Source organism: Tympanuchus pallidicinctus, unplaced genomic scaffold, assembly GCF_026119805.1.
Source record: "Tympanuchus pallidicinctus isolate F22 unplaced genomic scaffold, pur_lepc_1.0 scaffold2, whole genome shotgun sequence".
In the NCBI taxonomy this organism is placed as follows: Eukaryota; Metazoa; Chordata; class Aves; order Galliformes; family Phasianidae; genus Tympanuchus; species Tympanuchus pallidicinctus.
In genome coordinates this window covers 30,209,980-30,236,421 of record NW_026294721.1, presented here as the reverse complement: position 1 = coordinate 30,236,421, position 26,442 = coordinate 30,209,980, and the positions used below count along the sequence as shown (strand labels likewise).

At 47.7% G+C, this 26,442-nt stretch overlaps 1 protein-coding gene and 1 long non-coding RNA gene across 3 annotated transcripts in view; both read right to left on the bottom strand.

Annotated features, from left to right (window-relative positions):
- Window positions 1-996: 996 nt before the first annotated feature.
- On the bottom strand, window positions 997-13,620 carry CUNH4orf54 (chromosome unknown C4orf54 homolog). Its single transcript, XM_052682346.1, has 2 exons — window positions 9,748-13,620; window positions 997-8,033 (listed from the first exon to the last, which is right to left on the bottom strand). Exon 1 carries the CDS (start codon window positions 13,612-13,614, stop codon window positions 9,754-9,756), a length of 3,861 nt encoding a protein of 1,286 aa, XP_052538306.1. The 5' UTR covers window positions 13,615-13,620; the 3' UTR covers window positions 997-8,033; window positions 9,748-9,753.
- Window positions 13,621-13,734: 114 nt separating this feature from the next.
- LOC128080231 (uncharacterized) overlaps window positions 13,735-26,442 on the bottom strand; it is a 46,621-nt gene continuing 33,913 nt past the window's right edge. For both annotated transcript variants that reach the window (XR_008206552.1, XR_008206553.1), the window contains exons 2-3: window positions 14,717-15,293; window positions 13,735-14,629 (exon numbers count right to left, since the gene is read on the bottom strand). This is a non-coding gene — a long non-coding RNA (uncharacterized LOC128080231). The remainder of the gene's footprint in view (window positions 14,630-14,716; window positions 15,294-26,442) is intronic.

The following is a 26,442-nucleotide window of genomic DNA, read 5'->3' as shown; positions in this document are numbered from 1 at the left end:
ACCCAGAGGCAATTCTGAACTATGTGAATGAAAGAGTCCTGAAAGAAATCCGTTTTGAATGCATAGTGTAGCAAAGCCTGGGCAGAGACAACACTTTTTATTCTATGTAAGCTGTTCATATTTGAATGTAAAATAGTTGTTGCTACTCATACAAGTTATCCAAATAAAATGACTTATGTTAGTACCTTTTTGGTTGTTCCAGCAGCAGCTTCATAAAAACTGTGGGGAAAAAAAATACATTCGCAACAGTGTTGCAGATTAAGAAAGAATATCCCAGTAATCAGTATCCCCATAATCAGTATCCACCTGATTTTTATAGGATAAGATGTGTAAGTGCTCATGACAAAAAATAAAATAAGAAGCCAGAGGAAAACAAAAAGCAATGGGTTGCCATGACAAAAAAATGTATTACAAGAATAAGAAAAAGATCTCAAGTATTTTCATGCTGTAAAAGACCAAGAGTGCCCAACCTGCAGAAATCAAAGTATAAATGGGATGGATGAGTTGCTTGCTGTCTTTCCTGACCATACTGACACAACTCTAGTCAAAACATAAATAAAACATGCAAAAAATACAGTATGAAAAAAATTGCTTTGCTTTCATTCGCAGTTTTGTCTGTTACCTTCTGGGGTGGGATACAGTCCCATTGGGAAGGAGTGGTTTTGATGGTGCAATAGGAACTATTTCATTCCCCACCACATAGAGCACAACAACACATCAAAAAGATGGTGGCAGGTCCAGAGGGTGGTGTAGACCCCAAGCAGGATGAACCACATGCTGGAGGTGCCTGTTTGACTGCGCCCAGAGGAGCAGGCAGGTGTGACCTATCTCCGTGTCAACATTTACCAGAGACAAAGTATTTTCTGATTACAAAAGTCAATCCAGTCATGGCCAAGTATGCCTCAACAACATCAAGTTTGCCTTTCTCTCAAATGAGCACGCACAGGTCTGCTTGACAGAAATACGTTAAATCTCTTGGACATACTGATCTGTGTGTTTTATTTACTCTCTGACCCTCAGTTACAGCTTCTTGAAAAATTGCAGGCTCATCTGCATTTCTGAAAGCAGCTCTCAGGACGATGAGCCTGAAAAGGTAATTTGGGGTCTTTTACACCTTTAGTTGCATCCCTCAAAAATAAATTATATGGAGCCCGTTCTACTCTTTCAGAAGTGATAAACATCCTCATGGCTACTCCTGGTACGGCAGCAATACATTTGTGTCTGAAGTTATCTGACCCTAACAGCTGGACATAATGGGGATGCCAGAAGGGTCTTAGTCCAACAGCTGGGTAATGGAAGGCAATGGTTTACTCACGTGGGCTCCATAGCTACAGAAACAACAAAACTGATGGTCCTCTAAAATAAGGTGAAATTAATACATTGCTTAATCCAGCATTTGAAGAGAAAACACACGTAGGGCTATAACCACAGCAAAGGCTATGGATGCTTATCAAACCATGGAGCGTAAATGGCAAATATATAACACACATTTTAACAGCCTATCACATGTACTTTTAAATAATTGGTAATGGTAACAACTGAAGATTATTTTATGCTGAAGTATACTGAAGAGCTAATGCTCAGTCCTTACCAGTAAAAAGCCACTGACAGAACAAAAAAAATAATTCAGGAATTGGAATAATAATTCCAAAAATAACTCATTTGAAAAAAGAGACTGTGAAACTCTTCCCTGTGATCTTGAAGGACTAATAATTTTTAAAGATATTTTTCACATACTCTTCAAAAAGTATTTGAATTTCAGGATTCAGTTTCTTCCTCCACTCCTAAACATCTTGTGCACAGAGCAACACTGGAAGATCATTGGTTTGGAAGGCAGACTTCCTCCAAGATGGAGGCTCCATTTCTTCCATTAAATAATAATAAAAAGGCTCTGAGAAATGTTGGAACAAAAAATTCGGTAAGAACAAAGAGAAGCCTGTTCTCCTGTGCCAGATGATGAAATAAACAGAATATGAAATGCAGTTCAGGTTTTTACTTAAATCCGTGGGAATTTTTATGAATTAACCCAACAATTCATTTGGTCGTTCATGGATATTAAGACCAAGCATCACGATTTTTGTAATCATAAACAACTTGATCATAACAAACTGCTAGTAAGATTTCTCCTTTCTTGACAACAGTGGACACCCAATGCCTAGGTGTAAACAGGAATGAGCTCAGAATAGCAATCAGACAAGCTGACAGCATCTTCCATTTATTTTGTCAGCGAGAACATGATCATCATATCAATCATTTTATTAAAATGAATCAATTATCACTGAATGATGCTAGCTGAACACACATTCAGCAGCTTGTAAAATACTTAGCCCAGATTCCCAGGAAACATGCTACTTTATGAAGGCGCCTTGTGCAGTTTGTCTGGCTACAGAGAGATTACAGAACAGAAAAAAATGAAAACCCCTCAGGTATGGATATTTTTAGGATTTAAGCACACATAATGCATGATATGGTGTCCACGTACTTTAGAAGACAGAAGAATTTGTTAAAAAATAGCAAAATAAACAGGGGTTCTGAATAAGCAAGGTTGCACTTTCAACTTGAAATGTGTACCTGGTCTAAGTAAGGTCAAGGCAAAGCAGGGCAGTTGCAGTATTGGGATTTCCACTGTCAGGTTCTAATTTGGTAACTAGATGATAGGTACTTCAGAAACAAAACAGGTGGATACAGCTTGGGTTTGCCAAGCCAATTGCTTGTTTGCTATACTGACGATGCAAGATGATAGCAATCATGAAATAGGCTTCTCCCTCCCCCAAAACACACCACTTGTTTTATCCCGCATTGCTTGTTTAGACTTAACATCAGGGAACCGCTTCTCCTCCTGTGTGATTCCCATTCCTTCTGACAACAAATACTGCATTTCTACCTTCTGGCCTCATCACTCATCACTACCAGCAATGTTTTGAAGACCATTTGGAAACTCAAAGATTTTCTTCACCAACCCTTGTAAATACCAGAAATATTTCACCTGACTTGTCAGATTAATTTGAAGCATTTGGATTCTTGTACTAGAGGCATTGATGGTTGATGAAGACTGGCCACAAGACTGGGCTCCTTGAGGACAAGTGAGAGTTCATTTCCCTATACATACCTATTTCTGACCTGTTTATTAGAGATTTCAGCTTAAAAGACTCACCTATTATCCACAACTAGCAGTGATGGGAAGAGCACCTCACAAAGCTGCATGACAATCAGGCTCCAGTGACTCTTCTTAGAGAAAAGTAAACGAGCAGATCTCAGGTTTTCCTGTTGACAATCCCAGTCCCCTTTGCAGTTTCATTTGAAGGTGATTGACAGCTCTTCTCTCTGTTCTGCTCCCACACTTCATTTGATTTTCTTCTGGTCACCCTTTGACAGCCCAAGATTGCCCAGACTGCTCCTGCTGAGACATGGCTGCAGGGCTACACTTTCCCTAATCTGTTTCCCCCTTCTCTCAGTTCTTCTTGTCTACATCTTCACTTGGTTGATTTGTATGTCCACATGTCCATACAAGAATCCTTAGCTACACACTAGTAGTTACATCACTGATGGTATTTATATTGAACACAAGGCCCTGGTGCAAATTTCAAAGAACCCAGAGAAAGGGAGAGAGAACTATTAGAAACACCAAAACACAGTTTTACCATCAAATCTGTGCTTTCAGATTTGGTGTCTTGAAATGATATGGCAGATTCCTAACAGATACCTGACTGTATTACTTGTAAATGATAAGGTGACAATCTGCTTTCCCTTAGCTATCTCAGGCACATGGTTAAAAAGATTATAAAGATATAAATACACAATAAAATGCACATATTAAAATATAGTATAAAGGATGATATAATTTGCGTCTTACATACTCTAGACTTCAGACACTGTGACAGCTCAGGAACACTGAGCGTGGGGCTTTTAATTTGCTCTGCATTGAAAACTTCTTTATTGTTCACACCTTCTGACAAACAGTGCCACTATTAGTTGTTCTGCATGACAGCAAAGGGAACTCTGCAAAAATATGACCAAGTAGGCTCATTTGACATGTATCTTTTACTGAAAAATACATTTTATTTGTCATAACATTCAAACAAAACAAAACAAAACAAACCCATAAATACAAATGCTTACTCATTCAACTACAACCTTTGGTATCCGGCAGTTCCAACCAGTCTGTTCTCAAGCGATACCGACATCTCGAGGTGTCCCTGGCGTGTAGTGCAATTCCCGGAGCCACTCGGCTTCCCTAACATCCCAGGCTCATGGCACTCAGCAGCAGGATTGCTCCAGGCTTCAGCTGCGTGCTCCCACAGTGTCGCCTACATTGGAAGCAGCTCAGAGTCCATTTTTCTCTAGTTACAGCTTTATTTTTCCATGTTATCCACACAACGCTTTCATAGCATTTTCCTGTTTGCCTTATAACTCACTGCTCTTCCATCAGACATACCACCCACATTCTATTAGCAATCACTGTCCTTACTTCACACGTGCACTTTTAAATACCTTTGCACTGATAACCTATCCCCTTAAAAAGAAGGGGAACAATAAGAAAAAAATGGAAAAAAAGAGGGGTGGGGGAGAAAAAAAAAACACAGAGAAAAGTGGAAAAAACACAAGTATTTTTAAAGTACTGTAGGTGTTCTTGGGTAGTGACAAGTCAATGGTAATTTATGAGAATTAGGAATGACACTTTGGCCATCAGCACTTAATAGTAGAGGCACCTTTGAATGCAGACAGGAGGAAAAAAAAAAAAAAACAACAAACCACACACAACCCATAAATACATTTTAAATCATTCACCAGGGATTTCACTTTACTCAAGCGAAACCGACCCTGCTGTGAAGGACCGGAGCCACATTCACACATCACTCCAGTCCCACTGGACCTAAAACTCATGGCTGCAACAGGCCTTGAACTCTGCCACAGGGAAAGGGAACCCAAGTGGTGGGCAGGCCTTTCCCTGTTGAATTTCACATGCAGTGTGCTGTGACTGCACTGTGAAACATCTAATACAAGCAGCTTATAGGCCCCAACACCAAGGGCTTGCCTCTCACCCAAGGTACGAAGTTATGCCTCGCTCCATCAGAAGGAGAAACTCACCCCGGCTATCCTGGGGAAGCACCACATCCCCAGATTTTTTTCCAACAGTCTTTTCTGCAATATCTGCTGTGTGCCAGGCTTAAGCCCAGGCTGGGTGCACACTGTGTGGAGAACCAGGGGCTCGGCCCTGCAAGTTACTGGTTGCTCCCAGCCCAGCTCAGCAAAACATAGTGCTGTCAGGCCGAAAACCATCATGGCCCCAGGAAGACCTCAGGAATCTCCTTGGGGATCCAGAGCCAGAATGTGGGAGGGCTTTGCTGGGCTGGGATGGGCAGCTCAGCTCCCTACAAAACCCACCCCTCCATGCGAGCATGGGCACCATTTGGTAACAGACAAAACCTAGCAAACATTGTATGACGTTAGAAGTGATACATTCTACTGAAGAAATCTCCCCTGAGAAAATAAAGTAGCTGTTGGTATCACCTCATGTCATTGCTTTCATCTCTACAGGCAGTTAAAATAATAATAATTAAAAAAAAAAGAAAACAACAAAAAACCATACAAAATTTTTCTCCAACAACTACATTTTGAAATCCTGGGCACTTGTTTCCTAGGCATTTTTTCCCTTCAAGTACACTGGGTAAAACTGTAAACCCTGAGTTTGTGTGTGCAAACCTCTGTCTTGTAAACCTCAACATGAAACTTCACTCTGAGCACCGATATAAGAAAAGGTAGCACGCAAATATTTTTAAACACGAATGCTAATATTGTAATGTACCACACACATCTTTGCCTCAGAGGACAACTTACTCTGGTACCTGCGCTGTCCTGCAGACCAAAGCACTGCTGTAACACTGATGGTCTACTGGTAACATGCACAAAATTACTGAGTAAAGGGAACAGGGAAGAAGCACCCATTTTCCAAAGAGGCATTTAGCCAGAATCCCAGCAAAAAGTTAAGGCTTGTAATCAGATCAAATGACAGAAATGCAGAAACTTAAGATTACATGCTACAAGTTCTAGTCGGGCACTTCAAGCTCTTAAAAAGGGTCAGAATATTATTTTTAATTAGATTTCCATAACAATGACATAAATGAGAAAACCCATATTACATCAGTCCCTATATGTGTACATGCAGTGCATCTCATCCTGAGGGCAATGTCAAACAAAATCTCACACCTATAAGGACAGCTGTAGCTGATTCCTGCGTTTTGCAAATTACATGTGGAAACGACAATCTGGGGAAAAAAAATGAATAAATGAATAAATGAAATAAAATGAATTAAAAAATACTTCGCCAGGTAAAACAAATCAGTCAAAGACTTGGTTCTCATGTAGAAAGATCATGAAAATAGCTAAATTCTGCATAAAAACATAGTGATAGAATATGACGAATAGAAAGCCCAGTAAATGCTTAAAATTACAAAGTGCTCAGCTGAAGATTCACTTTATAATAACATAATGAGCACTAAAGCTGAGAGCATCTATCTCCTTCACAAGAGAGTGCAATAGCTGTGCTATTCCATTTGCACCATGTTTCACACAGTGCTGCCTACCCACCAGATCTTTTCTGTTCTAACAGCGAATGGAAGAAATTAACTTTTCAGGATTTACTCAGTTTAAAAGAGCAAAAAAAATGCTAATGAATAATGGATACACAAATATGTTTATATTCTAAATAAATAGAAAGCTTTACAAATAGCTTGAATACTTCTCCATCACCAGTTTGGAAACTGGTGAATAATTCTGTTCTTCCTGTTATCGTGACAATTATTTAGAAGTAGGCACAGGAAAACCCTGCACATGGCAAATCATTAAGTACAGGCTTTGGGGGTTTGCATTTAGATTTTAAATTTTCAACATTTCACCTTCAGAAATTTTTACATTAAATAAGTTAGGTTTGATCTTATGCTTACAGGCTTCTCAAAAGGCTTCACTGGACTGAAACTTTGGGCAAGGAACATGGTAGTTTAGTTACATCTGCATGTTCATAATTCTTTTTTACTGAGAAAAAGTAGTTGCTGTCAGCAAATCATCAGTCTGTGCAACACTGGACACACACTCACAAGTCACTGCATTTTGAGTGACCATGGAGTTTCTTGTTTAAAAGAGAACTGTTTTCTTAGCAAATAAAGATAGCATGGATGTGGCCCTCAGATGAACCTGGCAGACAGTGTTAAATGACTGCGCGTGAACGGAACTGGAACAAAGAAGTTTCTCTCAGGGGAATCACTAGGGCTATCAGCAACGTGGCAGTTTGAAACAGAAAAGATTGCAGCCTTAAAGCAAAATAAATGCTGTCTTCTCCTTTAGAACCGAGATCTACAAATATTACATCCATCTTCTTTCCAGTATTTCAACACTGTGATAATTAAGGCAACTTGTGATGTTCAATACAGTACAAAGAAGCAAACAAAAAATGAAAGCAATCAAACATATCTTCCGATATTTACACAATCTCTTTTGAACCATGCCAAAAAAATAAACACTACAAATGACTTGAACACTACAGTTCTCTCTGTTTGCAATTCAAAGTGCATGACTATAGAGTACAAAATAGAGATTTGACCTTATATTGGCACCAAAACCTATGGGGATGATTGTGATGTGCAGCAGTGGCTGAGAGCAGAGTGCTTTATTTCTTATTCAAAAGCCATGTGGCTACATTGGCTAATCCCAAACCACTGCAAGCACCTGGAGGAAACTGTGCTTTGATCCAAATCCAAACACAGCTCCATTTGCACACTCTGTTTTACAAACAGCTGCAGCAGCAGCAGCAGCGCCACTTTCAGCCACACACAAAGTCTGCAGAGCAGCCTCCATACAAAAACAATTGTGCAGAAAATAAAGCAGTGATTTACTGTTGTTGAGGAAACAAGAAACTTACACAACTTGTTTTGTATGAAGCAAGAAAATTAGAAAACTGTAGAAGCAGTTTTTAGGATGAGTGTTCGGAGTTACCAGGCATATTTCAATTAAAGGAGAGTGATCCTTATTCCTTGGCCCTGTAAGGAAAAAAACAATCATTAATAAAAAGTAGATTCTTAGAGAACTGCCACAAACATTTAAGCAATTGTTTCTACTCCAGAAAAGTATGCAGCATGTCTTTCACTGCTACAGTATTCTTCCTATAAATTTCCCCAAACTACTGCCAAGGATGAAACAGCAGCATCCCAAGATTTTAAACAAAGTGTTCAAGGTTGGGTGGGGCCCTGGGCAGCCTGATCAGGTGGGTAGCAACCTTGCCCACAGCAGGGGTTTGGAAAAGGATAGGCTTTAAGGTCCCTTCAAACCCTAACCATTCTGTGATTCTGTGAATCTACAGTCAGGCACCCTTGTATTTTCAGCAGAACCAATCCCAGTGTGTGGGGTGTGAAGCACACATTGCCTTAATTCCTTTCTGGGGAGCCCTATGTAGGTACATTAGAAGAGTACAAAGCCATCTACCAGGGATTTTCAAGCAAAGGCTTACGTTGGCCTGGAACGTCTATGCATTCAGTGCTCAGTCTGGAATAGCCAGACAAGTCTTCTGATTTCAGTAGCACCAGTAACTATACACAGCTGGCAAGTGCAGGTGCCAGAGTTTACTTACAGGCCTTGAAAGTGAGGTACAGCACCCAGCACGATGCATTTAAGTGAAAGAGCCCATAACCACATGTGCAAGCATATATACAAGTGCATGTATATATGTGCAAGCATTTGCAAAGTTAAAGCTTAAAAGTTGGCTCAGGAAAGCACCCCAAAGTGCTGCTGGTGGTGTGAAGCTGAGGGCTACATAAAATCTGAGTCAACTCTGGACTGAAAGCCAAGTTTGGAAATAGGCTTTGCTTCAGCAGCCATATGAAAGAAGGGCAGCAGGAAAATCAAGGTAAGAACTGAGCTGCCAAAAGGGGACAGATGCCAAGCCAGGTGATTCCCTGATGTGGTTATATGGTTTGTGAAAAAGAAAGAAAACAAAAAAGGATGTGGAAAAGAAATGAAATAAAGAAGGAAGGGAGATACATTCTTTATGGGAAGATACTGAGGAGTGGAAAAAAAGTATGGCTCAAGCTTCTATTCAGATAGAAAAAATGGGACCCAGCCAGCTCAGTGTGTCATTCCTACCAGCCGAAGCCAGATCTAAGCGACAGAATCTGACTGCTTCTCAAAGCCACAACCTGGCAAATGGCCCGACCTCATGAGAGCAATCCGAGTGAAAAAATGATCAACAGCTCCTATCTGGACCTGTGTGAAACACAGAACTGCCAGTTCTGCTTCTGCTCTCATATCACAGTTTCTTGTTAGAGGAAAACCTACCCCAAGCAAAGCTGCAGATGCAATCAGAAAGATGAAGACAAGAGGGTAAGAAAGGAAACTGTGAGAATCACAAAATCACAGAACATCTGGAGTTGGAAGGGACCTACAAGGTTCATCGAGTCCAATTCCTGCTTCTACACAACCACCCAAAAATCAGATGCTGCATCTGAGTGTCGTCCAGGCGCTTTTTGAGCACCGGCAGATAATGAGAGAAGAACCAGGTGGAGACAGTGAAGTCATGAGGACAAATAGAACTGCTGAGTTTATAGGAGGATCTAACACGACAACGGGAGAGAAGTACTGCAGAACCCAACAGAAGCCCGATCCTGGATTTGCCCTCCGACGCAAATCGAAGAGGTGTACCCTTTTCCCAGGCTGCTAATGGGTAGCGCACCCCCCCAGCCACTGCCCCTCGGCACTCACCGGCGCTCAGCGGTGCTCCACCACCAGCCGCATGGTCGTGCCGTCGAAGGAGGGCGGTGCCACAAGCCGCGAGCCGCCACCGGGCGCCGTGATGCTGACGAGAGGTTTGGCATCGGCCGCTCCGCGCCGCGCCGCCGGCCCCTGCCCGCCAGGCACGTAGTAGGGGCCCTCGGGCTCCGCCGGGCTGCCCGGATCGGCCGCGCCGCTGCCTTCACTGCCCGGGTGGGAGAGCGGGCGCGGCAGGGCGCCGGCGGGCAGCACGGCGGCGGCGGGCAGCAGCCCGGGGTACAGCATGTAGGCGGCCCCGAAGGCGCCGGCGTTGAGGGCGAGGGGCGACAGGGGCAGCGGCAGCGGGGCGACGGCTGGCGGCGGCACCGGCACCTCCACGTATTGCCCGCTCTCAGGGTCGAAGAGGCGGCGCTTGACAGGCTGCTGCGGCGGCGCGTCCAGCAGGTAGTACTGCCCGCTGCTCACGTCCAACAGCACCCGCCGCTGTGGCAGCGGCTCGGCCGCGGCCACAGACGGCGAAAAGCAGAACAGCGGCGCCGGCGGCGCGGCAGCGAAGGGTGGCAGGGCCGGCGGGAAGAGAGCGGCCGCGGCGTCGGGGGACGGCGGGGCGGCGGAGGCGTCGGCGGCGGACGGCAGCCCGGAGCCGCCCGCGGGAGGGGCGGCGCCGAAGGGCACAGGGGCGGGGCGGCCGCCGCCCGCCGTCGTCGCCGCCGGGGCGGGCCCGGGTCGCGCGGCGGCGAGCGGCAGGGCCAGGTAGCTGTCGCAGTCCGCGCCGCGCTCAGGCTCCGCCCGGCCCTCGCCGCTGCCCGCCTGGAGCCGCGGGGCTCGCGGAGCCAACGCCGCCGTCGCTGCCGCCGCGGAGCCCCGCACGCCGCCGTCCGCCGGGGGCTTGGCGGGCGGCGCGGCAGCGGCAGCGGGGCCCCGGAGCGTGAGGAGGGCGCGAGGCGGCGCGGGACCGCGCTGGCGCTGCCGGGCCAGGCTCTCGAAGGCGGCCGCCTTGGCGGACACCTTGTCGGCCGCGGCGGCGGGGTTGGCGGCCCGGCGCGGCAGTCGCTCTCCTCCCGCCGGGCCCGGGCCCTTGTTCGCCGGCTCCTCCGCCTTGGGCGTTGGCTCGGCGGCGAGGGGCGGGCGGGGCGCGGCGTCGCGCTCCTGGCTGGCAATGAGGGACAGGACGTGGCTGCCGGTGATGGGCAGCGGGTCGCTTTTGCGCTTCCACTCGCGCTTGCTGAAGCTGTACAGCTCCTCCATGCTGCGCACCGCCGCCGTCAGCTTCTCCAGCGCGTTCTGTACTGGCGCCGCTTTGCCCTCCTCCCGCGGGTCCTCCTCCGCGCCGCGGCCCTTCTCGGCGGGCGCCGGGGCCACCTGGTGCCGCCAAGGCGCGGCTGACTTGGCGACGATCTTAAGCACGGAGGGCTGCCGCGGGTCGCTCTTGTTGGGCGCGATGGTGGCCACGGGCAGGCGGCCCGACGTGCGGTGCACCAGCACGGTGCCCTCCGGCGGGCAGCCCAGCGCCCTGCCCCCTGCTGCCGCTTTGCTCCCCGCTTCGGCCGGGCCGGGCTGCCGGTGCTCAGCGCCGCCCTGCTCGGATCCCACGCTGCCCCTGTCGCTGCAGTTATCCGCCGAGTCGCCGCCATGGGAGCCTTTGATGAGCTTACGCACGTCCCGCACCTGATGAAGGGGAGCCTGCGCCTTGCCCTTGCCCTCCCGCACGTCGCGCACCAAGAACTGCGGCACCCTGTCCGAGCCGTCGGCCCGCGGAGCCCTGTGGCCGGTGTCAGGCGGCCGGGCGGCCAGTTGCGGCGTCAGCAGCTGCGCGATGCTGAACGGCGGCTCGGCGGGTGGCCCTAGGCTGATCTTGATCTCGGGGAGCCGTGGCCTGGCGGCGGGCGGCGAGGCGGCCGCGGGGCGCTGCCCGGCGGGCTCCTTCTCCTTAGCGGCGTGCTGGATGCCGGGCACGAACAGACGCGACAGCTTGGTGGCCTTGCCGGCGGCCGGCTCGCCCGGCTCGGGCCGCGGGAACGGTTTCGCCTTGCCGCCGGACGCCCGCTCCTCCTTGCTCTCCGCCTCCCGCTCCTTCCACGACCTGAAGGCGCTATGCTGGCTGCGCAAGAAGGTGGCCCTGGCCGCCTCCGAGCCGCCCCGCCGGGCCTCGGCCGTCTCCTCTGCCGCAGCTCTCTCCTGGCTCCCCTCGCGCGGCGTAGACGCTTTGGAGGCCGGCGAGCGCCCGCCACCGCGCTCCCCCGGCTCCTCTGGCGGCGGCACGCCGTGCTCCGAGCCTCCCTCTGAGAGCCGGGAGCTCTGCCGCTGCAGGCCGCCCTCCCGCGGCCGCCCGCCGCCTCCGGTCCCAGCGCCGGGCTCCGGGTCGCGGCCGGCGGGAGGCGCGGCGCCGGGCCCCGCCGAGGACGTGTCGGTGAGCTCGCCCCGCTCCATCTTGAACTCGTGCTCCAGCTGCATCTTCTTGGAGATGACGTTCTTCAGCAGGCTGGAGGCGAACCTGGACTTCTTGCTGGCCTCCTCCTCATCGGGGCGGGCGGCCCGGCCGGGCTCCCGCACGCCGAGCGTTCCCCGGGGCGGCGGCGGCGCTTCGACGTGCGCGATCTCGCCGTCCAGCTTGCTGACCACGAACTGCAGCGCTCTGCTGGGCGCCTTGCCGGAGCGCACGCACAGCTGCCCGCCGCCCGCAGCGCCCCGCGGCCCCAGCGCGCCGCACTTGAGGTCCAGGTAGGTGGACCAGCGGTTGACGCCCAGCGCATGGTCGGAGAGGGAGGCGGAGGAGGCGCGGGAGCCGAGACTGAGGGTGTCGAAGTAGGGGTACGCCAGGCTGCGGAAGGCGCGGGCCGTCAGGTTGCGCACCTCCTTGTCGGCGTCGTCCAGTTCGCTGACGGCGCTGGAGGCGCCGCTGGAGCAGCCGCCCGCCTCCCTGGCCCCGCAGCGCGTCTGCAGGCGCGCGGGGACGGCGATGAACTTTTTGGCTTGCTGGCGGCCGGCGTCCTGCCCGAAGCCCGCCGCGCGCTCCGAAGCCGTGGCGACGCGGAGGCTCATGTCGCCTTCATGCTCGGCGGCGTAGATTGCGTCGCGCTCTTCCCGCGCGGCGCTACACTCATTTATAGCCCGTGAGGCCGCTTTGATTGATAGGAGGATGTGTCCCGCGGGGCTCGCTCCCGCGCCGCCGGGCCGCCGAGGCGCGTCGCTGCCCGAGCTGCCGCCCGCCGCCTCGCTGCCGCTGCCCGCGCTGTCCGCCCGCGCCGTGCGCTCGCTGGGCGTCGTGCTGAGGTAGCAGCTGTTGTCCTCCTCCGTCGGCGTGTCGCCGGGGGTCTCGTCGCTGCCGAAGGAGGCGTAGTCCACGAAGGAGTAGATCACGTTGTCATCCTCGAAGTCCCAGCGGGCGGCCAGCCCCGCGTCGAAGTCCATATCGTGGTCCACTTCGCTCAGCTGGATCTCCTGCGTGCTGATGTAGTGCGGCCCCGCCGCGCCGGGCGCGCCCCTGGGGGCTCTCCGGGGGGCGCCGCCGGCCCCGCGCCCCACTCCGGTCTCCTCGTCGCTCTCGCAGCCCAAGGAGGAGGAGGAAGTTTGCCCCCCGACGGCCGCCGGTTCCTCCGTTCCCCCGCCGCCCGCCGCGCTGCCCGCCGAGGGGCAGGAGGAGGAGGACGGCGACCCCGGCCCCGCGCCACATCCCAGGGCGGCGGCTTCGGGGTGATGCCCTGCCGGGGCCGGGCTATCCGCGGCCGCCGCCGCCCCGCTCGCCCGGGCCTCGCTCTCTGCTCCGGACGAACCGCACACCTCCGCGTACGCCGCCTGCTCCTCCTTCCCGGGGCCCCATCCCCCGGGACCGGCGGGCGGCGGGCCGGCAGCGTCCATGCTGGGGCCGGCGGACGCGGCAGTGGCCCGAGGGGGCGGGCGGGCGGGCCGCCCACCCGGCCCCCTCCCCTCGGCGGGTGTGGCCCGAGGGGCCGGGCCCGGCTGCCCCGGGAGGCGGCGGGAGCTTGGGGGGACTCCGGAGCGGGCGTGAGGCGCGGCTGGGAGAGCCTCCGCCTATAGACAGAGCCGGCGTCACGCGTGCCCCGGGACAGATGGCTGTTTGAAACGCCCGGCACCGACAGCGGCGGTGCTGTCCGGTGCCGGAGAGCCCCGCGAGTCCCGGCCGGCACCGAAAGGGTGTTTCGTGGGCTTTTCTGAGCCCAACCCGAGCGATTCGTCGAGCGGCCGCAGCAGTGGCACGGCTCCCCTCCCCCAAATCGCCGTGGATGGGAATGGTGAGCTGTCAGACCGCTAGGAGACAAAAGGAAAGCCGGCGAGCAACGCCTAGGAGCGGTCCTGGGGTACAGGATGCAGCTAGCAGCCGAAATTCATAGGTTCGGAGCCATACAAGCCCCTGCACCCTCGGCGAAGTAGCTGGCGTTGGGCTGACGTGTTGCGTATCATCTAGGAGAGGGCTGTCAGAATCCCCCACACAACACCACTGGTCGTGCTCCTGCAATTGCCTGGGTGCTTCGTACATCGAGGGAACGTGGTGGAGAGGTGATTCCCAGCCCTCTCCCCCAGCATTTCCGCACCAAAGAACGGGTTTCGTGGTGCTCGTGGCCCTGCACTGAGGCTGCTCCACTGGCATTCACATCCCAATGCTTGCAGCATTCCCATAGATCAGTTCTTTATTTTTGCAACCTGCACAATTCCATTTCTAAGTGGTAACCGTTGTTCATAGACCCAGGTTGAGATCCTTAGCCAGCATCCCCACCAAAATGACCATTTCTACAGTCTGGTTTCCAGCTGTGGCTTTTCTGTTTTCCTGTGGCAGTATTTGGAACTGCATTCACTCAATTGCAGAAAACCAGCAGATGATTTTCACAACTGAGGCTAAGACCATAGCAGAGCACTCTTGTATGCTTACATACATCGTACAATACATCATGTATTGTATCATGTATCATGTACATGTATTGTACATCGTACAATACAATACATCATACATTTGTATGCTTACAACACAATGCTTTCAGCTCCACCACAGACAAAAATCCACACCTGTTCCCCATGGGAACATGTGCATGCCTTGGTCATTTCCACCAGCATCCTCCCCCTGGCACTAAGCTGTGCCAGGCTAAACACAGCCACTTCAACCCCACCTCTCCTTGAAAAAAGCAAACTGGTAACATCTGGCCTAAGTGTCCTACATGTATTGGAAAATGGGAAAAATTGAGGATTTCCTCCTTTCTTTTTTTTTTTTCTTTTTTTTTTGTGGGTCAGAAGTTTCTGCCCTGACATGGTGCCAGCCCCCCAGAGCTACTTTGCTGTGCGCCTGGCTCAGAGCAAGGTGCAAAATTCCCTGAGAGGACAGCCTGAATTCCTCCTTCCCAGCCTTCCCCCTGAGCTACCTTTGTGTAGGCTTCTGCAGAGCCCATTGGTGCCTCCAAATCCCTGGGTATTCCATGAGGAGCACAGACCGTACAGTGTGTGAGCCGGTCCTTACCCAAACTTCTCCTTGTCCCGCTTCAGGGCATCAGACACAGCTTGTGATCGTTCAGCGAGATTTTTCTGCCCTAGTGGATAAAAAAGCGAAGTTTAGTATGTGTGAATGCCCGAGTGGTCAATGTGTGCCACGGTGCCAGGGCACACAGACACTGATAACTCACAGCTCAGACTCAGGAAAGACAACAATGCCATTTACTGAGTCAGGAGACTAAAAATAAGCAGTTGTTTATTTTCAACAGTGACCAAGATGTGGAAAACATTGAAAAAGACCACTTATCCTGATCTGCTGCTTTGTTCCATAGTTTGTGTAGCTGTCAAGTTATCGGCACAAACAAATAAAGTATCCTTTGAAAAACCAAGCCAAAGAGTTTAGGAGAGTCAGCACAGGCTGAATTTCTTTCTTGTGTCTGAGGATCAAAGTTCTTCAGCACCTTTGGAAAGCTGTGGATTTCTTTCTTAAAAATTGTCTGCATCTACTGCTGTTACCAGAAAAAAACCTCTAGCAAGTGATGTGTGAGATCTGTTTGCTTCCTACCAAATGGGAAGGCTGCATCTCCATCCTGTATTCTTGCAAATAGCAATTTCTCTCTCTAATCTGGCAAAGCATCTCATTTTTAATATTGCTGGCAAAATATCTCCTATTAATCTCCAATTAATAACCTAATGAATTTTACTTAATAATGTTGGAAATCAGTAATAAATACATCACCTTTATAATACTCTATATAATACTCCTTTGTTTTCACCTTCAGCTATCTCTGACTCATTAAAGGTGCCAATGTCTATGATTTCCAAATCGAAAACTGTTGTGAATCTGTCCTGACAGTCAAATAAAATCTGCGTATCAAACGCCTACCAACAAAAATGTCTGCAACTTTAAGTTCTTTGTTACAAAAGCTAAGGCATACTGTTCTGCCACAGTAAAGCTGATGGAAACATTCCAGACACACTGAGTTTGCGCAACCTACAACACATCACTCGAGGAAGCAGAGTGGGGATGGAGAAGGGATTTCAGAAGAGGGACCAGGTGAGGGGAGGGAGACTGAGGCAGAGCTGAGGTGTGGGAGGCATGGGGGGATTGCTGCCTGAGCTGGCACAAGGGCAGCAGCATGCATGAGGGTGGTGGAGTAAGCAGAGGAGAACGGCTTTGCAGAGCAACCCTTGGCAATGGGAAGAGAAAATGGTAGTTGGTTCATTAAGCGATGTTAATGCTGTGCTACGTGTTTTAGTTCTTAGGGTGTTGTCAAAGTTTTTAAACACTGAAGGAGGAATAAAAATTAAAAGTGCATAAAATCAGGTCAGAGTCGAAGGACAATTATAATATTATTTGCACAGAAAAGAAGTTGTTCCAGTAGTGAAGATGGCCCGCAGAAGAGGTTGAATGTCTTGCATGGAAAGAAATGATGGATTTTGCAGAAAATAAGGAAATTGCAGAAGGGTCCCACTGCCTGCTGTGCACACAGCAAATTTCATTTGCTGTAGGTTTCAGGCTACAGCTTTCATTTGCTGTAGGTTTGATGAAGAACGATACAAGCACAGGAGGAAGCTTTCATTCTGGCAGACCAGTCTCCTTTGAATAGTAACTTGAATACTGCTGGATTTGGTTTCTTTCTTGGCAATTTTCTTTGTAGCATTGCGCGCCGTCAAAATGAGCCCTGTGGTAGGCATCGCCTTTCTTCTCTTTAAAAGTGAAACAAATTGTTCTGGCTGGAGTTTGGATATGTCTTAAAGAGAAAAAAAATCAAAAATAGCATCCTGATCTGCTCTGAGAAATAGTGACTGGAGAGGGGGGAGTAAGGGCCACCATAAGGAGGAACAGCACTTGTGGTTTAGCAATAGCAGCAAAGCCCGGCGCACATTATAAATCTCTGAGTGCAACCAGATACAAGAAAAGAAAATACAATCCCCACAAATGCACTTTGGTATGGAAACTGTGGAAAAAAAAGCAAGATTTTTGGAGCTTTCACTAAAACAAGGCCTCTTTGGGTTTAACAAAGTCCTGGCTGATACAGCACTGAGCCCTAAGTGAAAATCAGCATGTGAGGGGTCAGCCTCTTCTCTTACACACTGTTGATACAAGCCAAGTGGTCTTTTCCTTTCCATTCCGAGTCTGTTGGAGACATTCAGGGACTCTCAACCTGCACATTTGAACCACATGTAGGTTCCCTGCTGGCAACCCCTGCCGTTTGGTGCAAGCCAGACCCTCTGCTAGGGCTGGAAACCCCAGGGCTGGGTGGGTTTCAAGCCCCTAAGCCCACAGGACTGAAGGCCCCATGAGCAGGAGGCTGCATTTCCTTCCAGGATGAGAGAGGATTGTGTCTGGGTCTCTGTAACGTGCTCCTGTGTAACTGAGCCCTGAGGGAGTTGGGGGCTGAAGCACTTGTTAGACAACTAACACTCCTTCAGAAAAAACCCTAGCTATAGGCAGCTCCTGCTGGATACCTTACAAGGTCTGCAGAAGATGCATATATTTTTAAAACAGATCCACCCTTCTCTTCCAGGCCCTAAAATCTCATGCCAAACTAAACAAGCACAAAAGTAATCCCAGAACGAGCTTGGATTTCTTAGGTATTTTGCAGCCGTGCTGCAAATACAGGCTAAATATGAGTTTGTGTATTTATATGGGGTGCCCGCTACCCAGATGAACTAAGTTAAATATGTGCTGAATTTTGCATATGGCATGTTAAACTGTGTCTGCAGCATCATGGAAGCAGGAGAGTGTCCTGGTGGCCATTGCACCTGGACAGCAATAGCAGACACAAACTGCAGAAAGGCATTGAGTAAGAGTATTTATAAACAGCTGATTGCCCTCGTGAATATCCCAACAGGCATCCGTCCAGCCCGTCCTGACAAATGTCTGCTGCTGAGGCTTCACAGTTTCCCCAGGCCATCTCCACAGGAGCCCGGCTGCCCTTGCCCCCAGCACTGTCCTGAGCTGTGCTATAAACCTATCCTTTCTGCTATGGGTGGAAAAAGGAGACAATTTCCACTCTTCATGCTGCAGCCTCTTGCATATTTAAAGGTGATCAGTGTATCTTCAGGTCAACACCCTTAATTCACTGATACTTTACCCATAGGACATACCTACTAGATCTCCCTCCTTTCATTGCTTTTAGGACTTTCTTCAGCAAACCTGTAAGCATGGCACAATAGGTTGGCCGCAAGTGCAAGGCAGAAACTCACCCATGCTGAGAAGAAATGGGTGGCTTTGTGACCTGCTCACACATTGCTGAGTATCACATGCATCTTATACACAACCATGTCCTTCAGCTCATGCCATGCTGCAAGCATGTGTTCCCTTCATCATCTGAATTTTACATGAAAATTTTGAACAAGTGTGACTATTCCGCCCCCTAAGTTCCCTATTGATAAAAATGATGCAGTATTTGCAACTACTCTTCAAGCATGAGCCAAGCAAAACATTTCTCACCTCACAAATTCATTGGTACACTGCTCCCCTACTTGCTGAAAGAAGGACACAATGCTGTACCAAAGCCAAATGCTGCTTCAGTACTCTCTGCAACACCCTCTTACCCTGTTCTGAAAAGATATCTTACAGGCCCCCCAAGAACAAACCGATATCTTGTAAGGGCTACAAATTGACATTTATGTCAGTATTTTGACAGGATCTAAAGTCACACTGACTAACCTAAGCTTTACTGCTCCTTCTCCCAGGTCTGCTGAGGTCTCTCTCCCACAGGATCCCACCCACTAGCCTGCTCTGCCGGTTCAGTTTGCCCATCCCGCGCCTCTTGAGATGAACTTTCAGCAGTGACCCTATTCTTTGTACAGTATTATCGGGTAACTTGAGACCAGCAGATGTATCTGATTATTGGAACTGTGGGAGCGATTGCCACAAAATCTGAAACCATGACCTTTCCTTGAGTGTTATCCGCCAAGCTGGGGGTTGCAACAGAGCTGATTTATGACCATTCATTAAAATTACATGAAAGCGATTATTTATAGAGGTAAGAGGTTCAGGACCAAAACCAGTCTCCTTCCTAGGTTTGGAGCTGATAAACCAAGGATTCAGTATGACCTTGATGCTACATGAGCACAACAGGATAACGTGTATGTTTTTATAAGTGTCTGTTTTAGCTGGGCAGTGGCCATTAGACAAAAATGTAGAATCATTAAGGTTGGAAAAGACCACTAAAATTATCTGGTTCAAACATGACCACTGTGCACACTGAACCATGTTCCTTAGTGCCATGTCTATCCTCTTTTGAAAACCTCCAGGAATGGTGATTTCACCACTTTCCTAGACAGTCTTTTCCGGCACTGCCACTCTTTCTGAGAATAATTTTTTCCTAATATCCAATCTGAAGCTCTCCTGGTGCAACTTAAGGCCATTACTCCTCTTCCTATTAGTAGTTACCTGGAAGAAAAAGTCTACCCCACCTTGCTACATACAACAGAATTGCTGCTTTCCCCTTACTTTAGAATTAGAAACATAAGCAGCCAGGCTACATTGGATAATTGAGTAATATCAGCCCTATATGCAATCATCTACCTCCCAGAGGACAACAATATTTTTCCATACAACAGCTCCTACAGCCAAATGTGCACCTAAGCCAAACATTGTGGATCCTGTTTCCTGAGACTGCAACACGAAATTGCCATGCTGTGGAGAACAGCCAGCACTGGACTGGGCTTAATCTGCTCACAGGGTTCAAGCAGAGTGTTCGGAGGGGCAGGAGAAAAGCAATCTGTGTTGATCGTGCCCACCTCCTGCCAGGGGGCCTATGTTTGGACATGGAGCCATGGGCTGTGCACCAGGCAGCCCGGGGGTGTTTCTCCCTAGGCTTACAGTAAAAGCCAGCTCAAGTGCCTGCCACCGCATGGTGATGAAAAGGAGGATCAAACAGCTCCCAGAGCGAAGCCTCTTCCAGGCTGGAGTTTCTATATATAGGAGAGTTCAATAAACACCATTACGAACTGTGTGCAATCTGCCTGTCCAGAATTAAGGTCACATGCATACCTACATCTGCAGGTCTGTGCTTCTCTGCCAGCTCGCTTTGCTTACAGACTGAACAATTATATATGAGACGCTGCATAATTAGTAGTTACGAATCATGGAGGCTGCTGACTTCTACCCCACCTCAGGGAGCAGGCTGTAGAGGAAAGCAAGAATGAGATTCTTAAAACCAGGTGTAAGATCCATTGTAAAGGTCAGGCTTATAAGGAGATGATCCCAAAATGCTAATGACATGACAGTTTTATGAGGCTGGAAAGTGATAGCTTGGCTGAAGCTGAGTAATATTAGAACAAGGGATTTATTTAAATTGGACTACTTTTTTTTAATTATTATTTTGAATTTTGCCTTTGGTCCTGTCAAATCTCACTGAGATAAGAGATCCTTATTTCTGTAAGTATTTCTCCATGCAGTTGAACAACTGAGGTGAGAAAAGGCTGTTTAGGTAAGTATAGCATAATGCCGTGATCTTACACTCAAAATATATATTTGAAAGGTTATACCATTTTAATGCCTATACTTTGCAAAATGTATGTAATATACAATACAGGCTCTTAACAGCTAGTCTCAGAGATACAAAGGCTGCTCTAAAAGTAATACCTCTTTATTTCATTGTGTTGGCCTACAACATCGGAGGAGATATTGGTGGTATGGCAGTAGAGGCTGAACCTTCCCAGCAATATCCCTTTACATTTTACTGCTGTGTGACAGATGGCAGGAGAGGGGCAGTTTGACAAAATGGCGTCTGACCTGGAAGCATGTTTGAAGCAAAGATGTGTCACTGAATTCCTTCATGCAGGAGAAATTGCATATATTGACATTCATCAACGCTTGCTCAACCTTTTTTGGAGACCAAAGAGTGGATGCAAGCAAAGTGAGGCAGCAAGTGGTGTGTTTCAGCAATTTGGCAACAGCAGTGTGAAGGACAAGCCACATTCCAGATGGCCATGCACAGCTGTCACACCACAAAATGAAGAGCGTCGTGATCAGCTCATCCACGTGAATTGTCTAGTGCTGGTGACTATGATGAAAAACAGCACTTTGTAGCTGAGAATGCTATCAAACAGTGTGATTGTGCTCTTTGTATCTGTTTCCATGGATATAAATAGGAGGCATTATTTTTGGAGTGACCTATATAGAAATGGTAGAGCTGTTACACAAACTTTAAAGCAAATTGTCTTAGAGAAACCACATTTCTCTACTGTGGCACAGGAGAAAACCTGACCAAAAGAGTTTATAGTCTACTGTGTGCTTTTAACATAAACATATACAACTGTAGCCTGTACCACCTTAGCAGGGCACACTAAGGATAGATACTTGTGTGTCTAACCAGAGCCTAAGTGCTTTTTCATTTGCAAGGTAGAGATATCTCTCACCTCAATGCTGTGTCCTCAAGAAGCAGTATTAATATGAAGTCTGAGTTGGTTTCTTGTTTTGGTTTGGTTTGGTTTTCTTTACTTTGCCCTAATTCTTTTGCAATGAGTGAATTCAGTCTCAGAAGGATGTGAGCCTCAGGACGCATCTTTCATCAACCTGGCACTTCTTCTCATGCTGAAAAATAATGCAATTTTCCTTAAACTGCAATTTCAAGCTTCAGCCTCAAAGCATGCAAGATCTATTATTGTTCTGCCTATAGCTGTGCTGGATTTTTGCTTGTATAATTCTGCCTTTCCCACAATTCCTTTAATCAGCAGTGGTTTAGGAAAATCAGGAACATCTTACAGATGAAAATCCTCTTTTCTATCCAGTCAGAAATTGTCTACGTCTTCTCTTTTCCTCTGTCTCAGCATGAGGATAACTCAAGTGGTATCTTAGCACTCGGAGGGCTCCCAGCAGGCAGGCCTGATGTTGCGAGGTGTCGAGGCTCCCTGGGAAGCGATGAGCTCTCTGAAATCTCTGTGATCCAGGTCACTGGGCCAGACAGAGCAGGCCACATCGTCTGTGCCACCCTGGGAATTCTCCCCTCTGCAGCATGAACCAGCCCTGTCTTCCTTAGTTCATACACAGCCCTATGTGCCCAGAGTGAGTTTGGGGCAAATACTGGCTGCTCTGAAGACTGCTGTGAAATAATGCTGGCACATTTATCCATGAAAGCCAAAAATACCCTATGAGGGCCATGCTCTGCTGGCATTGTGGTGGTCAAGGACTCTGGTGAGGATGCAGACAGAGATGGCATTCTTCAATGAGGATGTGTGTGCCCTCACCTCTAATCTTTCATGTTTTGGTCAGGCAGAAGTTTCTAAGTCGTAACTGTTCATGCAAGTGGTATTCAGACTGCGTGTACCTGAGCACCCTATTCTTGCCCCATGTGTCTTTCTGCTGCACCAGGGCTGCCAGTTGAGAAGGCAGAAACAGAAAAACATCATGCTGGGTCACTTGGAAGACACTGAAAGTAACTTCCTCAATGTGAAACATTGCAGTACTGGAGCTCCACTGTTATGCCAGGCAAAATGATCTGATGAAACATTTTGCACTTTGTTGGCAAGCAGATCTTGGCATATTTGAGCTGTATTTACACGAGAGGAAAGGAAATTTAGTTGGGGCTGAAGACACAGAGATGTTACTGGCAGGATGAGAGAGATCAAGGTAGGGAAGGCTGGAACAGTTGAGTTCTTACGTCAGACAAGTCACTGTGGTGCATGCAGCTTATTCAGGTGGCCATAAAATAACCAGCTTGCTTCCCATTTCCAAGGAGAAGCAATATTTCCAGAGAGACTGAGCCTTTCTAGGGTCTCACGGAGATACGTGACATACTGAAACCCGTAACTGGGTTTCAGTGTTAAGTATGGGTTACTCCATTTGAAACAAGTTCTGCTGTCTCACCAACTCCACAATGCTAAAGAGTAAACAAACGAAAAACATTCCATGCTTTAGGCAATTTTGGTGAATGAAAATGAAAATGTTTGAATCTGTCAGTACTGAAAAAAGAACAGTCATATATAAGCTCAGTAATTGGCACATTGGACAATGCTGCAGTGATACATTTAGCTTGAATGAACTCATGAGCTCTGACTCAAATGCATGCAAGTACTGCATGTTCATCTCTGTGCAGGAAAAAGAGCAGTCCATTCAGGTCTTATTCCAGTATAGCAGAGGTCTAATTCTGCTGACTTTCCTTTGCAGTAAGTCATACAGTGTGAATATAAAGCAAGTATAAAACACAGTAATCAGTTTCTATCACTGGCCAATAAAACGAAGCATGCATTTTTTTTTTAGACAAATTGCTACTGCCAGTTGAAGTCTCTATACATCGTACAGGGATACACTGGGATGGGCAGGCCCTTCATTATCGAGGCCAAAACCAGGCAGTGCCTGATTATAAAGCTGATACATTAGTATGTATCCCGTTTGTGCTGCACTGTTGCTCTTAGTGATCAGAGAGAGGAAAAAGCAGCTGCCAGGACAGGATGGCAACCTGAGAGAAGCTGTGCAGTGACAGAGGGAGTCCAACCCATAGCACAACACAGTGCTGAGTTGAAAGATCAACATCAACCTACAGTGTACATTGCCAGGTTCTCATTCACACGATTTCACCCACCCCTTACCAGGAATGATATTACTAGTAGTGTATGTTTAGGGGAAACCCACGGTTTATTAGATTCTAAGCCAGAGATTAATGTTCTCCCTCTTTACCTAGAAGAGATGGTCATCCAAGGTTACAGGGGAAGAAGCTGCAAGATCAGCATGCAAAAACTGTGGTGGCAGCTGCCTTAGTCTGTTAGGCAGGCTTTTCTACTCCGGAGCAGATGGCTTTGAAGTTGGCACAAAAGCCAAGCGGACGAGACATGGATACACGTACAAAGCTCTCTCGCCCCCGCGTGCACTGATACCCTCTGAAGACAAGTCACACCGTGCTTTCACAGAGAGGCTTCGGTGTGAGGGTGTGTAGGAAGGTCACTGCATTCCTCTGTTTAACAAGTGAGTTTTGCTCCCAAAATGCTTGGGCAACTCAAAATTCAATACTGTCACGGTGAGCTGCAGCAAGAGAGATGAAAGCACCGTGGTCTGGAAGCAAGCAGGTCTTAGCACATTCTGTGGGTTTTGTTTTCAGATGAATTTAAATACAAGAAGTAGTGAAGAAGTGCTTAGTAAGAACACTTCAAAAATAAACTTAGAGTATTTTTAAGAACATCCCAAAAAGTAAATGATTAAAATGGAAGAAATAGCCTTTTCTCTTGTGCTATATGATTTAGGCTTAGTACTGCTATTTTATGTTGGAAGGAAGAACAACACATGGGCAATAAGAAACGTCAGCAGAACTGTTCATATTCCTGATAGCACCTCCTAAAGTTTTCTGCAGTTATATAGCCTTGCTGCTCTTCCTGTGCAAAGTGCCGCCCTGGAGATAAATGTCACAGAATATGGTTGTCATTTCCTGACCCATCAGCTGTCCCACCACAATATAGATTATCTGACCTGCCTTAATACTGGGTGTTCTGGCAATACTTTTATGGCTGTGTTGGCTGATCAGCAATGCAGAAGAGAATACCTTAAAAATGAATAGAAAATAACATTTAAACTATTTTTTTTCCTATAAAACAGAGAGAGAAGGTTAGCCTGGTCTTTGATTTGCAAATCTAAAGAAATAAGCCTAGGTCTCCAGCTCTTATCTGGGTGCTACACCTTGACCAAGGGACCCAGACACCAGAACAAGGCAAATCTGCTTTGGCAAGAGGAGTAGCTGGCCAGCATGAAAACACAACCAAATGCTCACTAGTTTGTATTGATCAAGCAGCGTTTTAACAGCTCTCCTCAGTCTAATTTTAAGTGCAGGGAATACCATAATGGTAATCCTCGTCACTCCTTGTGTGTACGTTTATTGAAATGTCTTTCAATAAAATATAGGAAGGTGAAGAGAGACATCTGAAAACTGTTGTCTTAAGAACCTGGTATCTTCCACAGGCAATTTATTTTTCACCACATTAGTGCTAACATGAGCACTGAGCAGAGCATGCAATAGCTGCACTGTTTATAAGGGCACTGCGCACAGGTGAGCAGATGTTTGCAGAACAGCCCTGCACTTCACTGGTTACTTGCAAAAATGTATAGGAGAGAGGTCAGAGCATTGCACAAAGCAAGAAAAGTAATTCATAGTAAGACTTCAGACAAGGTGTATGTAAAAATTCTTGGTGCTGGATTAAAAATTAATCATATTACCAATACCAAATATTTAAACTTCAAGATTCATCAGATTTCTGTGTAGGCAGATGCAGTGGTTTGGTGTCCCTCAAATTCTACCATTAAATCACAGATTTTTTTTCAATAATGGCTGACAGAACAAAACCCATTATTGTTTCTATCACTGTCATTAAAAAGTTACTGTGAAGCTGTGAGTTTTTGACAAAATATGCATTTAATATAAAGAACATACACACAGCAACCCTTTTAAAACAAGGTGAGTTTTGATGGGAGTTTGACTGCAAAATTCTCCCAAAGGAAGTTTAATGTAAGTCAATATAGAAGTGTAATTATCAGTTTTATCTTTGAAGGTGGCTGTACCTTACCTAGCCCTTTTTCGTACCTGCTGCTGCTAATTTCCTGGCTCTGCTGCATGAGCACCAAGCTGCTTCAGAGTGCTCTAATCAACGGGATGGATATACTCAGCATGATCATACAAAACCACAAGCACTGCAGGGGCTGAGCAGCCAGTAAACATCTAGAGGGTCAAGGATTTTTTTTTTGTAGCAACTGGGAACAAAGAGTAAGAATGAACACTGTGGTCACCGCTAATGAAGGACAAAGAGCTCAAGCTAGCAGTGTGACAGAGCCATAGGAAGGATGTCAAAAACTGAGTAATAAAATCTGGGAAGAATGAAGTTCATGTGACTTTTTCAGATGAAAAGTGAGCTCTCTATGGAGAGCTTTGTTGGAGCTGAATAATGGAGGAAATACGCAGAGCAATACCTTCTCAACCTCTCACTTCAATATTTGGAGCTGAATGGAGGCTGTGCTTTCACTAATCATCCATTACATCCAAGAAAGGGCACTAATAACCGCCAGTGAGAATACTCTGACCTTTGTTAGATGTTCACAGAACTGTGAGCCAGAAGCAGCTAACTTACCAGCATCCTGATAAAAACTCACTGTATGTCAGATAATCACAGAACAGACAAAGTTGGAAGGGATGACAGCCCAGAACAAGACATCTGATTTCAGAATTTCAAAGTTTAAACTGAAATACCCAAACAGGAGTAGAAATTGAGAAGAGCTGTACTGCCAGAATGAACTAAAACCCTAGATCC